Source organism: Ahaetulla prasina, chromosome 1 (assembly GCF_028640845.1).
Source record: "Ahaetulla prasina isolate Xishuangbanna chromosome 1, ASM2864084v1, whole genome shotgun sequence".
In the NCBI taxonomy this organism is placed as follows: Eukaryota; Metazoa; Chordata; class Lepidosauria; order Squamata; family Colubridae; genus Ahaetulla; species Ahaetulla prasina.
In genome coordinates this window covers 85865855-85882253 of record NC_080539.1, presented here as the reverse complement: position 1 = coordinate 85882253, position 16399 = coordinate 85865855, and the positions used below count along the sequence as shown (strand labels likewise).

Here is a 16399-nt window from a genome sequence, read left to right as displayed (position 1 = left end):
CTGGAAGTTGAAGTCCACAAGTCCTAAAGTTGCTAAGGTTGGAGACCCCTGCCTTAGGTTGTTAGTCCGACTCGTGGAACTTGTTAACGATAGGCAAGTCCCGTGAAATTTGGATTTGCACAACAAGCGTTTGGCTAAAGTGTGGTCGGCTGTGAACCAGGGATCTCCAACCTTGGTCCCTTTAAGACTTGTGGACTTCAACTCCCAGAGTCCTCTGGGAGTCCTCTTGGAGTTGAAGTCCACAAGTCTTAAAGGGACCAAGGTTGGAGACCCCTGCTTTAGGCAACAGATAATTTCCGGAGATCTTGCTGTGAGGATCAAGGTTTAGGCAGGACGGCATTAGCCAGGGTAAAAATTTTATTGGGCATAATTAGAAAAGAGTGTATTTTTGGAAAAGGAAGAGCATGCCATAGCCCTCCAGGATGGGGATCAGAGCATAGAGGGCTGGACTAGAAGATCTCCAAGATCCTTCCAACTATTTTCTAAGACAAGGGTCTCCAACCCTGGCAACTTTAAGACTTGTGGACCTGGACAGTCAAGTAGTGCTTAGAAACTAGAGGGATGGATCTGATATTCCCCCACCCCTCCATGTTTACCTTTTAGTAGCTTGGGAAAGCTGGGGCAACACTTCCCATGGATGATACATATGGCACAGAGTATGGGCTGGGGAGAAGAGGGTTGTCTCAAAAACGTTTACTTTTTGGAAACTTACTTTTTAGAAACTTCTCCAACATGCAATCCTATATAAAGTTAATCCCAAGGTGTCCATTTCTCACCTCAAGTTGGTAAGAAATTGTTCTTCCAATTTGCCACACATATGCATGGATTCCAGGGTCACATTGCACACTGATGCCCCAAGATGCCCTCTTTCAGTTTAGATCAGGGGTGTCCAAACTTGGTCCCTTTAAGACTTGTGGACTTCAACTCCCAGAGTCCCTCAGCCAGCAAAGCTGGCTGAGGAACTCTGGGAGTTGAAGTCCAAAAGTCTTAAAGGGACCAAGTTTGGACACCCCTGGTTTAGATGCTATTTAATTAACTTGAACGTTTTCCCAATATTTTTATCCACATTTAAAAATTACAGAATCCACTAAGAAGAAAAGCTTTTAAGGAAAACTATTTTTCTTAAACCGATGCCCCCACACCCCCCAACCGCCTGCATAAATCCATGTATTACTCCCATCAGGCCCATGCATTGGCTGGCTGAGTGGATGGGACGCGGCGCTGCGAGCGACTTCTCCCAGGCACAACTTAGGGAAGGCGGCTTTCACGCCCTCGCTCCCGCCCTTAAGAAATGTGGCGCCCGCAGTAACGGCTCGTGAAGGTTATCCGCGACTGGCTTGATGACGCAAAAGAGGTGCGCCTCCGGATGAGCCGAGCGCGGGGGCACGGCTCAGGTCGGGAGAACTTCTGGAGCGGGTAAGTCGCCGGGCCCGGCAGCGCTGCGCCTTTCTTTTTTTCTGAGCGGTGGCACTCGAGTCTGCCGGCCTCGGGCCCCGGGAGAGGGTCTTATTTAGGGGGCTTCACAAAAGCGGAGGAGGTCAGGGCCAAAAACGGTTGCAGTGCAAACCCTCACGCACCCCACTGCCGGTCACTTCGGGACGTGGAGTCAGCATGTCGGTTGAGTGTTGCTTGGGGGGGCGGGGTTGAGTGGCTGCAACGCTTCAATGAAGGGGAGCTTTGCTTTTTTTCCCCTCCTTCTCCTCCCTTCCCCCCTTTTTTTTCTCTCTGCCAAGGTGCCAACCTTGAAGAGTCAGTGCAATTGATTGTTCCCTGTAACTCCTCGGATAGCTGTTGTGTATTCACACGGACCGATCCCTGGGCACGGGTTAGAGTCTGAGAACTCTGTCCCATAGGACTGATTTGCAAGATTTGCTCGCCCGTGAAAGGATATCCCTGGGCTGAACAAAGAGGTGGTTAGTAGTAGTAGAGTAGGTAGGAATGCGTGCCTCTGAAATTCATTCGGGGTCATTTGAATGGGTTTTTAGCTCTCTTGAGATGGTTGAAAGCAGTGGTGGGATTCGAGTAATTTAACAATTGGTTCTCTGCCCGAATGATTTCTTCCAACAACCAGTTTGCCAAACTGCTCAGAAAGTTAACAACCGGTTCTCCCAAAGTGGTGCAAACTGGCTGAATCCCACCACTGGTTGAAGGGTTTTGGCTAACGCGGATCTATGGCATGGGCTCTTAAGAATGGCATAGTTTTGCAGTTTTTAGACTTTGCCCTTATGCAAAGTCACCCCATATTTAGGTGGCGATGTATGTAATTCGGCTTATTCAAAACTTGGTGAGACAGTCCTGCTATGTTTGGGAAGTTTTCTGTTAAGTGGAACAATGGAATACTGTTCCAAAATTCTTCCCTTAATGGCCCCAGCAGCCATGAACTTGTTTTCAGTGGCTCTATACTAGTTCAGGTACTTAAATGTAAATGGATCGACCTAACAAAGAAATCAGGTAATGCTTTTAAACGCAATAATAGTAAAAGATTTTTTGAACTTCAGTGTATCACACAAATCTGCTTGATGCCTTTGAGACTCACCCATTTGCAATTTGCCCCCACATGCACTTCAAAAGTGTGGTATTTATAGGCACCATACACACACACCCCACTCAAGCTTATTATATTCATGCTAGGATCAGTCTGTTGTGGCTGCCTATTCACAATGGGGAGGAAAGAAAAATCTTATACCACTTCTGTTGTGATCACTTATCCACTTCTGCAATCTGCTATACATTACAGACATTCTTGTTATCCTCTTAGGATATTTTAGAAATCACTGCAGAGAAAAGGGCACAATGTAGAGATTCTGTAGAAAATGAAGGGGTTAGTTATCCCCAATGAGCATAGTCATGCTTTGTTTTCTCATGAAACTGAGAATTAGATAATAAATTTATGTTTTAAATGTAGAGGCACTGTAGACTTAATTGTGGCAGTTTAATATTTGCTTTGATTTTATTTGTGTTGATAAAACCAGGAGAAATAGATGAGATTTCTTAATCCCATTTATACTACTGACATATTTGTTTAAATATTAATACCAGTACATACCATACATTCCTCCAAATATTGATAAAATGTAACCACAGTGTAACAATTCTTGTTTATAGTTTAGTCCTGTGCATGTATAAATTCTATGGTTAATGCTGCTTATAGACACAAAACCATACATAAACCACAAAACAGGAAATGTCCTCTTGAATTTAGAATATTTTGCTGATGGGTCTTTGTTTTTTTCTGATCTTGGTTATTTTCTTGCAGAGGTCTCATTATCCAAACTAGTAACATCATCAGTGCTTGCCCTATCTGTTTTGGTGGGAGTGGTCTTGGAGGATCTTTGGTTGAGCCCTTTAGGGAGGTATTTTGGTCTTTTTTCCTTGTGATTGATTAAGACTTATTGTCATAGTTTCAACAGGGAAATTGGCTACTCTAGACCAAGCCAAGTCCAAAAATGCTAGAGAATTTTTAGGAACCTGGCACTCTAACAAATTGGCCATCAATCTATCTACATATGTGCAAAAGAGACAGTCAACAAGCCAAAAAGTGAACAAAAAACCCAAACACCTCACCATCAATCATCACTCTGATGACCATAGATTAACACTAAGATTAACATCAGACCAACAATCAAGAAGTAAACTGCCCCAATCAAGAAACTGCCAAACAAGATAACAGTGAAAAGTCCAACTAAAGAACCTCAAAGACCACTCCCACCAACAGGGCATGCCACTAAACTGAGAGCAAACTCTAGTTCTTATTATTACTGATGTTTAGTTTGGGTAATGAAATTTCTGCAAGAAAACAAGCAAGGTCAGAGGACACCAAGGATCCCTCATTTCAAGCCTAAATTACAAATATTCTCCTTTATTGGAATATTTCCTGTATTCCAATAGCATATTGGAATTTGCTATATTCCAATAGCATATTTGCTGTATTCCAATAGCATATTGGAATGCTGTTGCATCTTCTTGTTCACTTTTGACAGGTAGGATATTTAGACCTTATCTATTCTGATTACAATTTTTGCAGGTAAAAATTCTTAGGGGAAGAGAATTTCTTAAGTATTGATTTAAGTTTTTAGCTAGATAATTTTAGATTATTGAAGTTATGTGTCCAATTGAATAAGCATTAAATTGTATTTTTCATTTTCACTACTGCACTGTTAAATCATAATTCTTAAAATAAATGACTCCTCCTAGTAGTGGGAATGACTATTAGTATAACTTGGCTTCTCTCGTGGGGATGACTAAACAAAGTACAGGATTTGTGGTTTATTTAGTGTATGCAAATAGAGAAGTCTTGTGCTACTTTTGTAACAAATTAGAATTTGATAACCATGTTCTTGATTTTTTTATAACTTGTTCTTGTTGAGAGAAAGTGACAAGGATCCTCTTTTCCATTTGTGCTAAATATACAATGAAAGGAGATTTCATGGATTCTTTATCACCTGCTAAAAGGAATACCACAAAGAGACTGACTGAACTAGTCATGGTAAGCTAGAATTCTTCTGAATACTAGCTAAGAGTGACATACAGATGAATTATTTAATTGAACTATATACAGTAATCCAAAGGCTTGGTTAATTGATTCTTGTTTATTAAAGGTGTTAGAATCTTAAGAGTAGGATGGATCTACATAGGCCAATTCATGATTTGTGCAGAAATTCAAATTTAATAATCTCCAATCATTGGTTATTTAGGCTCATCTTAAAATACATTTAGAGAAAAAAATCAGCAGTTTCTCTGGCAGTCAGTTTTCCAGTTGAACTGTTCTTACTGTTAGAAAGATTTTGTAAGTCAAAATCAGTTTTCCTATAACTTAAATCGATGTGCAGTACTCTGGACTATAAGTGTTAACTTTCTTCTCTGTAGTGTACTTTCAGGTTTTTGAAGAGTAGTATTGCATTGTTTTATAGTCCTCATAGCTCCTTCAATCACTCTTTATTAGTCTTAATTCTATCCTTGAATCATTCTTATTATGCTTCTATAAACCAATTTTAATCAGTCTAAATCATTCTTTAAGTGTGTTGTCTAGTATGGATCACATAAACTCAAAGTGGAGGTTACCTCAGGCAGAATAAAGTATGTAGAATACATATTTCCCTTTGGTTACTACATTTCTATAAATGCACCCGCAATATCAGGCCTGTCCAACCTATGGCCCCTGTGGCCCTGGACAGTTAGTAAGGTGGCTCCACAAAATCATAAACTTTTCACATTATGTTATTTATATACATTAATTGTATGTTTTATATGTGGCCATGACAATTCCTCTTCACTTAATGCAAGCCAAAAGGGTGCTCAATATTCCACCATGCTCAATATTCATTTGCCCTTTTTGCTGTTATATTTATTTCTTCTTTCTGGACGGAATCACTTTTGGGATAATTCAGCAGTAGCAAAAAAAAAAAAAGTCCTTCAGATCAGCAGTGGTTCAATGTGTTCTGGGAGTGATCAAACACCAAAGCAGACCTTTTGAGGCTAGAACATGTCTTAAAACAGTTACTGCTAAGAATATTTTGATATCTTGTTTTACTCAGCCTTTACATTAGGCTCTCATCAATTACTTGGAGTAAACAGGCATTAACTTATGAGCCAGTGTTTCTTAATTTTTTGGTAATTGAAAATTATCCAATAAAACAAACCCACTCTCTACATTTTTGTCTTTAAAAGCATTATACATATCTGGGAAGAAATAATTCTAGCTGCATAATCGAAGAATGACTAGGTTCCCATTCCAATGAATCCCCTTTTTTAGATATTTATCATCCTATTTGTACTTTTCTTTTGGAGCTGCTTGTGCAAAATCATAGTGCCACTTAACACAGCACATGTGGACTCATTGTCAGGAACTATGCTTGAGACCTTTTTACTATAATAAGTTTTCCAAATGTTAATAGTGTGAATAGTGTCTCTTGTTGTATGTTTCACTAAACCAGTTTTTAGCCACTAATCCATTTTTGTGAGCCATTGACTAGTCCTGAACATGGGGAGGTGGGAGCTGAGGTGATGAACACACTCTGGCCTGGCAGGTAATAAGCTGAGGCAACAATTTGAGGCAATACGCAAGCTGGTGAATGGAGGAAGGTTGCAACAGGCCACCTCCATGAAACGCAGTTTGAGAATCACTGCTATTAAATTGTTGGCACAAGGTAAAAACTAACAAAATTTTGTTTTACCTGGGTTTGGATATGTTTACCTCTCCTTGATAAGGTTTCTTCTTTTTAAAGAGGATTCTTGCCTTATATTGCTCAGGACCGTATCCATTTGAATGCGAATATCCATTTTCTGAGGCATTTTCTAGCTAAATGTATGCAAAGGAAATTGATGTATGCAGGGATATAAGTGAAAGGACTACGCAAAATCCTTTCTGTCTAGAAATATGCTTCAAGAGAAGGTAGATGACTTTCTTGTGTGAAATAAAAAATAGGACAGAACTAATTTAAGTATTTTTAATTTACTCAGTAACTTTTTCTTTTTCTTTTATTACCTCATCTTTTTTTAGGTTATTTTGTTTGGTTTGTTCTTCTTTAACAGTTACAATGGAATATAAAAGTAACAAGCTGTGACAAACTGATTCGCTGTTGCTTTGTTATGCTTCCAAAATGTAACTAAATTATTCCTTAATTCAGGGCACTATGGAGGCAGGAAAAAGAAACTAAAAGTTAAATGTTTTTTCTATGTGTATATATCCTTTGTTTTCAAAGTTGAGTTAAGTGGGTAATGTAATTTCTTTTTTTTTTTTTTTTTGCCCATTTTCTGGGGAAAAAAGCTTGCCACAAACTCTCCTTATGTAGTTTTTGCTATAATTTTAAATGTTATATTGCACTAATACATTGTTTATTTAAGTAAAATCTTCAAAGGTAAGATTTATCATTGCAGATTTTTAACTGATATTTTGTTATTTAACTATATTTATGTAATTAATTTCTGAATCCCCTGCCTGTGGTGCTGGAAACAGCAAACCTGATAACATTGGTTCATCTGTGGAAAATAAAGTTATGGCAACACAGCAGTAATATATGTTATGAATTTTACTTGATCACAGTAATGTAAGACTTTTTCTCTTTTTCAGGTCTGGAATCTTTATTTTATATACTTGATGTTTTATCAAATATGTCAATACAGACTGCAAACTAGTTTTTGGTATGCTTTAAAGAAAGCTACTTCCTTAAGGTAGATGTTGTGAAACTTGATTTCTGGATTTAATTTCTGGAAGTAATCCTCATTTGACTGGACACCTGATTGCTGCAATGGATCAAAACAACAGTTTACCACCCTATGCTCAGGGCTTAGCATCCCCACAGGTAAAAATATATAAACTAATGAACATTGAAAAACAAAACGTTCAAAACAGTTTTTAGAGACCAGCAGTGTTGGATGGGTTATGGATTTCATAGTTTTTACCTTCCTTTGCTGTTTCTTTTCCTTGAATTTTAAAACAGTCGTGTTTATAACATCTGTACCTCAATACTAGATTGGTTGCTACTTGCCATGCCAGCCTCTGCATGTTAGGACAAGTTTTGGTTGATTCTTATCTCTATCTTTTCAATGGGATCAGTGATGGATATTAAGGCAGCAAGAACCGTTTATTGTTATACACTTTTCACTATTGAAACTCTTGGCATGACCAGAACAGTAATTGCTTGACAGACTAATTCTTCAGATTTATCTGCTTGAGATATATGGGCATATTTCTTGAAATTGTCCCTCTATTTTAAGGCTTTCTAACCTTACTGGAACCAGAACAGAAAGCATTTTCTCCTCCTTTATTTTTTGTATTTTGTATTTTTTCCAATAGTTTTTATTAAAGATTATTTTAATCAAATAAAACTAATTCAAAAGTAATACAAATGTACATTAAAAAAGAAAAAAGTGAGAGAACTCCCCACCAAAAACCTAAACAATAGTAAAAAAAAAAAGGAAACTTTCCCCTTCATCACCAACAAGTATTATTCAGCATTAACAGCTTATTAACATCTGTTAAAATATAATCAAATACATCTTCATTCCATACCACAAGTCCTTTTCTATCTTCTCTAAACCTTTAGCTGTCTTTATTCAGTCAACAGAGGTCCAATAACAATACCCAAAATATCTAATAGCACAATTATATAATCCCTCTTTCCATATAGCCTGAATCCCCTAAAATATATATTTTGCTTCATTCTGTAAGATGAGTGTGCTCTAATTGTAATCTTTAGTTCCCTTAGTATCCAAGTTTTTGTTTTTTCTAAAATAAAAAAATCAAAACAGAAGCATTTTCTCATAGAAAGGATTCTTTATAAATTGATTCCAGAATGAATTTTATCTGAAGTCTTAGTCCATTTGTAACTTTTTAAGATCAATGTTTTAATCATCTTTTTGCTGTTTGTCTCTCCCTCCCCTGTAAAACAAAAAGTTCCTAAACCTGCAGTTAAAGCGTCTTCAGCTAAGGATGGAAGGAAAATCATTTTGGTGCTCTAAAACTTGTGGAGGCAAAGGTCCCTAATAGCCGAAAACAATTAACAATTTCCAAAAGCAATTAGAAAGTATGTGAACATACTGTCTTTGGAAAGCTGCTGACCATAGTTTGAACCAGATGGCTGTTATTTCATCTCCCAGAGCTGTAAACCTGCTGGAGACTGCTGTCTTGGGATTTCCTTGCAAGGAGTTGCTGTCTGAAGCATTTATGGGCAATCTCACATCCTCTCCTTGTCTGAAGATGAATTATCATAGATTCCACTGCACTGCAGTCGTGAGATCCGCTTTTTCTAGACCTGTTCTTCAGTTCATTTCTTCCCCGAAAATCCCTTTCACAGTTCAGTTTTTGTGACCCACTAGAATACTTTTAAATTGTGCTACTTAACTTGGCAGCAGAACCACCCATGTTCACGAACCCAATAAATGATTGGATATGTGCATAAATTGTAAATGAACAGTGTAATGTGAATGTCCCTTTTTCATTTAACGGGGCAGCGTTCTTGTTAGCTTCAACTTTGGAAATGTTGATTTAAAGACATTGAGAATTAGTTAAAGCATATCTGGTAAAATCAAATATTGATTGTTTCAATATTGAAAATTTGATTGTGATACTTATGAATACAAATTTATTAACCAGTAGGTTCCAAAATTAAAATATGGTGGAAAAAGCAGCTTGGTGAATATACATCTATGTTGTATAATATCTTGAACAAAATCCGTTGCATGGTTATTCCGAAGCAAATTGCTCTGCAATTAAACTTGCTTCCAGGATAAATGTGTATTGTATTGAAGTTGTGTTCTATGAGCCATAATGGCGCAATAGTTAGAATGCAATATTACAGGCTAATTGCCAGCAGTTCAATACTCACTGGCTCAAGGTTGACTCAGCCTTCCATCCTTCCAAGGTTGGTAAGATGAGGACCTAGATTGTTGGGCAATATGGTGACTCTGAAAACTGTGTAGAGAGGGCTGTAAAGCACCATGAAGCAGTATATAAGTCTTATTGCTATTGCTATGATATCCAGAATACAGCAGCCAATCTTTAAATAATTCTGTGCATTCCTTAGCTTGTTCATGATAGCTCATGTATGTTGCAACTTTAACTTTTTAAAACTCTATTCATTTTGTAGAGTGCAATGACTCCAGGCATCCCTATTTTTAGTCCTATGATGCCCTATGGCACTGGGCTCACACCGCAACCTGCTCAGAGTACCAACAGTTTATCTATCCTGGAAGAACAACAGAGGCAGCAGCAGCAGCAACAAGCAGCAGCACAGCAGTCCACTTCACAACCAACACAAGCAACATCTGGTCAAACCCCACAGCTCTTCCATTCACAGACTCTTACAACTGCTCCTTTGCCAGGAACCACACCTCTCTACACCTCCCCCATGACTCCCATGACCCCCATAACGCCGGCCACCCCTGCTTCTGAAAGCTCTGGGATTGTACCGCAGCTGCAGTAAGTGCAGATTCCACTCAGCTCGCAAATCCTGTACAGGTAGTCCTCGACTTAACAGCAGTTCACTTAGTGACCTTTCAAAGTTACAATGACAGCAAAAAAAGTGACTTATGAATGTTTTTCACAGTTACGACCGTTGCAGCATCATGTGATCAAAATTCAGATGCTTGGTGACTGGTTCATATTTATGACCGTTGCTGTGTCCCGAGGTCACGTGATCTCCTTTTGCAACCTTCTGACAAGCAGAGTCAATGGGGAATCCAGATTCATTTAACAATGGTGTGACTAACTTAACAAGTGCCACGATTCACTTAACAACTGTGGCAAAAAAAAGTTGTAAAATGGGACAAACTCACTTAACAAATGTTTCACTTAGCAACATAAATTGTGGTCGTAACTCAAGGATTACCTGTACTTTAACGATGGTACATTTTAAGTGGGAATCCTATATTGATATTTTTTTAGAGCAAGGTTGGCAAGCTGCATTCTGCGTTCATGCTGCCAAGTGGCTACATTTCAATTGCATATGTTGCTGTGGCAAATGCTTGACAAGGCCTTTGAAAACAGGTACCTTGCAGGCATTTATTCAGAATGTCAGTGCATTAACTTGGATTTAAAAATACTTTCGTTCAGTTGTTTAAATTTTCTTTGGTGTCTCTGAGGTTTTTTAGTTTAGGTTTTTATAGGTATTGTGCCTTGTAACTAGTGCTCACATGGTTATTCTTGTAATCAGTTTTTGTAGAGTGTCTTTATTTGAAGCTTTTAAGATTACCTAATATATCTCTAAATTCTCTCCAGGAATATTGTGTCTACAGTAAATCTTGGTTGCAAACTTGACCTCAAAACCATTGCCCTTCGTGCTCGAAATGCTGAATACAATCCCAAGGTAAGATATAAGGGAGAGGTAACAATTAATGTTACATTAACCAATGATGATTGATTGCTATTTTTGCTTCTGATAGCTCACATGACTTGCTTCAATTATTGCAAAGGAGATTTCTGAGTATGCTTTTTAAATGTAACCAAGAAAAAGATCTTTGGGGCTGCAGTAGTAACCTTAAAGAACAATGCCACTGTGCATTCATGTTGTGTCAAACCATTTTATACTAAAAACTTTGCAAAATATATAAGCATTTGTTGTGATATACAGTAGTTTTGGTAAAATAAAAGGTAACGTTTGACAGAAGTACTAAATCCCATTTCTAGTTGGCCATAAAGAATGGTTTACAAAACTGGCTGGGTTCAAGCAACCTACATTGTGACTTTCCCTTTTGGTAGTAATTGCGGAAAGACAATCTTGTTAATCCTGTTGTAAAAGAAGGCATAGGAACAAGGGCAAAGCTTTGCAATTAAACAAAAATTTTAAAAACTAATGAAGCATTACATGAAAACAATAAGCATTCATAAAGCAGTCTCTTCTAGGATTAATTTGATGAAAAAGTACTATCTATTCTAGTTGAATTCAAACTAAACTTACTGCAATGTTTTGGCTATCAAGTTTGAGAAATGTGTTCTCTATAAACAAACAAAAAGAATTAATATATTTATTGTATTACATTGTATTTGTAACTGTCGATGTTTTTATATTTTTTTGAAGTGAAGAATGGAGATTAATGCAACTTCAGCTTACTAACTAATGTACATTTAGGGATTTTTGTTGTTGTACCTTAGTTATAAAAAGGTTTGCTCTTTGTGTTTCAGCGTTTTGCTGCTGTAATTATGAGAATTAGAGAACCACGTACTACAGCTCTCATATTCAGCTCTGGAAAAATGGTGTGCACAGGAGCTAAAAGGTAGGCAAGCTGAAGCAATTGTCTGCAGCCATTTAACTTATTAGCATTTGGCCCAACAGATATGGCCATTTGACACAGGTAATCTTTTAAAAACCAACTAATAGATATGTAATTTACAAACTGTATGTATATCATTCAGAGTTTCCTTGATGAAATACAATGCATCTTATATTTTTTCAGTGAAGAGCAGTCCAGGCTGGCTGCGAGAAAGTATGCTAGAGTTGTACAGAAGTTGGGCTTTCCTGCAAAATTCTTGGATTTTAAAATTCAAAATATGGTTGGCAGTTGTGATGTAAAATTCCCTATCAGACTTGAGGGATTGGTTCTTACGCATCAACAGTTTAGCAGGTAGGCCAAAAAGATTTTATTATCTTAAATGCATACTGAAAATATTTTGTGTTTTTCAGTTTTACGTAAAATATCTCATAGTTGTTGTGGGTCATTTATGTACTACTTTGAATGCAAAAGAGGAGCAGCCATAAGCAATTCTGATATATCTTTGACGCAGGGGTGGGTTCTACTTACCTTTACTACTGGTTTGCAGCAGGATTGCGTGCCTGTACAGAAGCTTCCTGATAACATTGAGGTTGGTGGGTGGAGCCTACCCCCAGTTGTCCAAACCGGGGGCAACCCACCACTGTTTTGATGTATAGATAATTTCAAACAATTTTAAATTTGTATAACATTCTGTGCTCAATTCTTCAATACTGAAACAAAAAAGCTTTTTTATTTGAACAAAAATTGATCATCTGTTGATATGTATTGGTGTAATATGTATTAGTATAATTTAAATCCTTAAGAGTAGTAATGGAAAGTAGATGAGATACTTGAGCAACTCTAAAAGTGAAAACTGAATTTCACACTAGCCCAGCCTCTTTAAAATATTCTTGGCCTTACAGTATAGAATTGGGAATAGTTCAATAATTCTTATGTGCAGTCTAATATATTTTGCCTGAAACTTTTGTATTGAGGAATTAGCACTAATAATGAAAAAGTACAGATATGCCCTGGGGTACATAAAACATGACTTAATATCATTTTAGCTTAATCCATGTGTGGCAGAAGGAAAAAACGCATTTCTATTCCTGAGCAAATACTTTGATCAATCTACATTAGCTTTACATTTTACTTATATTGAACTTTTCTTTCAGTTACGAACCAGAATTGTTTCCTGGTTTAATCTACAGAATGATCAAACCAAGAATTGTACTGCTCATATTTGTTTCTGGAAAGGTAGTTTTAACAGGTAAGCCATATTTGAAATTACTGTGCATTGACTGTAGCAAACCGAAAAGTACCCAACAAAGATTTCAAATAGCTAATTAACAAATACAAATATATTAATGCATTGGTTTTTTGTACTTTATTATAATATACTATTTTTTTTACCCGAATATTTTTATTTGTCCTGTAGTGTTAACATGTTGCAGCAATTAAATGTGTTAATATGCCTTTAAAACCACTCAAAAAATAACGGTACAAAATACAGCCATGTCACGTGCTAACTGGTGTTGTATGCAGTAAACATACTACACCTGTGCTATAGGCCCAGTCTTGGCTGCCTATACATTTCCAGTGCAATTTAGAATGCAAGCTTTGTCTGCTGAAGTCCTATATGGCTTCTGCATATATGGGTGCTGCAGGACCTGTGGGACTGTCTCTTTCAACAGAATCCGATTGTTGGTAACTCCCCATTACCATGCAATTGAGAAGGAAATGCTTTTCTGTTATGGCTTCTGTTTTGTGGAATAGACTTCCACTACCTGGTGGCCTTCGGGAAGCAAATTAAAAAGCCTTCCAGGGGGCTTTTTAACTAGCAGCCTAGGAATTGTTCATATTGCCCCAGTTTAAGATAAATGTTAAGAATTGTTTTATCACCAGATAGTGATGACGAGAGCATGGGTTACTGCCAAAGTTCCTCCTATGGAGTCCAGATTAAGACTCCCAACTGCTCTACCAGCTGAGCAAAAGCTCTATGAATTTGGTGCACAGGTTTGAATTATGAGCAATTTCCACATATACCATTTGTTAACTTTCTTAAGAAAATTAGAAAACTAATGATAATGATAGCCACAGAATCTCTGAACGTAGTGGTTAAATATACTCTTTCTTTTTAGGTGCAAAAGTCAGAGGTGAAATTTATGAAGCATTTGAAAATATTTATCCTATTTTAAAAGGATTCAGAAAAACAACGTAACAGTTCCATGTGCTTATTCCTGAAGCTGGAACACATTTTTAAAGGTATTGATTATGGCACAGCAGTAACACACAAATCAGGACTTGGAGTATTTTCCCAGATAGTGCCTCTTTCCCTGTTTTTCATGGGAAGGGAACATATCATTGTGTGTTTCGTCTGCACTAAGTTACTGTGCATTGGTTCACCGTGTTCTCACACAAGAAAAACTGAGCTTATTTATATTTCTGGCTCTTAAAATGGCTAATTTTTAAAATCTGAGAGTCTTATGCTGGCAAACTGGCTAACCGTATTATCCAACATTTAAAACTCTGGGGTTACTCACAGTATTCTTTCAACCGTGGATTTTATAATCAGAAACGTTAATTTTATGCTTTTAGCCCTACTTCCACATTCCCTACATTTTCAGTGTTCAGCAGGACAGAAACTTTGCTAGTGAAGACAGATGGCTGTATATATTTCTCATTTTGTGAAGCAATTCTAAATGTATAATTACTTGACTAAATAATTTGAATAGTAAAATTTGTGGTCAATCTTTGCTTTTGCTGTTTTAATGTGCTAAATGCATGCATATAGCTAAAATAACTTGATTTTTATAAGATTTTTATTAACAATCCAGTATTAAAGTAATGTTTTGCCATTTCAGTTATTTTTGTGTTGTTTCTTAATAGTGTCTTAATTTGAGGTCCTTATCTCCAAGAGGACTTACAGCAACAGTATAACATTTCTCCCTCCAGTATTAAGAGGAAGAATGTGTTAATGATAGAAATAGCTTGTTTCCAATTATTTTTTTCCATTATCAAAACAACAAAAAAACCATGAAGCAGAGGTGTTGTAGTAGAAGGGAACATGAATTCTGTATATCCAAAGATATCATGTCAACATATCCCACCCACACTACTGTATTCCTACTAGGTTGGGGTGGAGAGGGATTTATATACATTTAAGTACCAAAGAGGGACGCAGTGGCTCCGGGGCTAGGACGTTGAGCTTGTCGATCAAAAGGTCGGCAGCTCAGCGGCTCGAATCCCTAGTGCTGCTGTGTAATGGGGTGAGCTCCTGTTACTTGTCCCAGCTTCTGCCAACCTAGCAGTTTTGAAAGCACATAAAAATAGGGACCACCTTGGTGGGAAGGTAACAGCGTTCCGTGCACCTTTGGCATTGAGTCATGCCGGCCACATGACCACGGAGACGTCTTTGGACAGCGCTGGCTCTTTGGCTTTGAAACGGAGATGAGCACCGCCCCCTAGAGTCGGCAACGACTAGCACGTATGTGCAAGGGGAACCTTTACCTTTACCTTTAAGTACCAAAGAAAAACACATTTCTTCCTCATCCCTCCTCCTCTATAAAGCAAGTAGGTGAATTTCAGATATAATTTCTCTTTACCTTTCTTCCTTCCTTTCCTTCCCTCCCTCCCTCCTTCTCTTACAATGGCCAAGAAGAGGTTGAGCCATTCAATACCAAAATGACGACTTTACCTCCATCATTATTTTTAGTATGAATTGATCAGTAATTTCAATAAACCATAATGAGTGATTTTAGACCACAGCCAAGGAAAGGACGGGACAGACTGTATTCAGAAATATACATAGCAGCTTATTTTCATTTTTTAATTGAATTACATTGCAAATTATCATGGAAACTTTGAACTCAAAAGTAAAGCTTCCTATCCATTTGCACTTCAAGACTCATCCCATTGGTTTTTTTCCACCGCAATGACAAATATTCACTATTCATTTTGTGACTTGTCAACTACAAGCCAACCAATTTCTTAATGAAAACAACCTTTTCCAACAGGATGAATGTGAACATTCTAGACTCTTGAATGAGTGGATGTCTTCTCAGATATAAACAGCATATTCCAGCCAACATACTAAAGAGTATTATTTTAAAAAATTACTTGCTTTGCCTTTTTACTAAGCTGTATATTACAAAGATGATAATCTTTTATTTCTATTTCTCATCAAAGAAACTACAGAATCAGTTCTTGGGTGGGATGATTTCACTATAGTGTTCCATAGTTATATAATGGAATAAACTATGACTTCCATATTTCGAATTTCATTCGATACCCAGTTTTGCCAAAGCTTTGCTGGTTTGTTAAATTATATTTCAAAGTAATTAGTCCTTTGAACCAGGCTTTTTACCATTTCCATGTTTCCCTCAAAATAAGACCGGGTCTTATATTAAATTTTGCTCCAAAAGACGCATTATGGGTTATTTTCCAGTTAGGTCTTATTTTGGGCGAAATATAGTACCAAATGCTGTGTGCTGATGATCTTAACTGGGGCTTATTTTGGGGGTTGGGTCTTATTTTCGGAGAAACAGGGTACTTACATTCTACTTCAGGATATAAATCATTCTAAGGCAGCATCCAAAATGAGCACAATGAAAAATAAGTGATGAGGATCTTGCCCACAATGCAACTGATGGTAATGGTTATGGAAAATTCACCTAAAGCAAATTTTGACAGGCTCTTAAGATCCTTCACC

The 16399-nt window shown here is 37.3% G+C and overlaps 1 protein-coding gene across 2 annotated transcripts; it reads left to right on the top strand.

Annotated features, from left to right (window-relative positions):
- Nucleotides 1-1315: 1315 nt before the first annotated feature.
- On the top strand, nt 1316-14551 carry TBP (TATA-box binding protein). Of its 2 annotated transcripts, none has more exons than XM_058167124.1 (8): nt 1316-1416; nt 7070-7301; nt 9588-9919; nt 10718-10805; nt 11621-11712; nt 11893-12060; nt 12864-12958; nt 13830-14551. In XM_058167124.1, the coding sequence occupies exons 2-8, from the start codon at nt 7248-7250 to the stop codon at nt 13907-13909; spliced, it is 909 nt and encodes a 302-aa protein (XP_058023107.1). In that variant the 5' UTR covers nt 1316-1416; nt 7070-7247; the 3' UTR covers nt 13910-14551. The 2 variants fall into 2 exon arrangements, with proteins under 2 accessions (XP_058023107.1, XP_058023097.1); XM_058167114.1 differs by lacking the exon at nt 1316-1416 and adding an exon at nt 1457-4486.
- The last annotated feature ends 1848 nt before the right edge of the window (nt 14552-16399 follow it).

What these genes read in the sequence shown, in the direction of transcription:
- TBP (XM_058167124.1), top strand. Translation starts at nt 7,248, where the DNA reads ATGGATCAAAACAACAGTTTACCACCCTATGCTCAGGGCTTAGCATCC. An exon ending in GGGATTGTACCGCAGCTGCA is followed by an intron (nt 9,920 to 10,717) that starts GTAAGTGCAGAT and finishes AATTCTCTCCAG; the next exon opens with GAATATTGTGTCTACAGTAA. An exon ending in GTGTGCACAGGAGCTAAAAG is followed by an intron (nt 11,713 to 11,892) that starts GTAGGCAAGCTG and finishes ATATTTTTTCAG; the next exon opens with TGAAGAGCAGTCCAGGCTGG.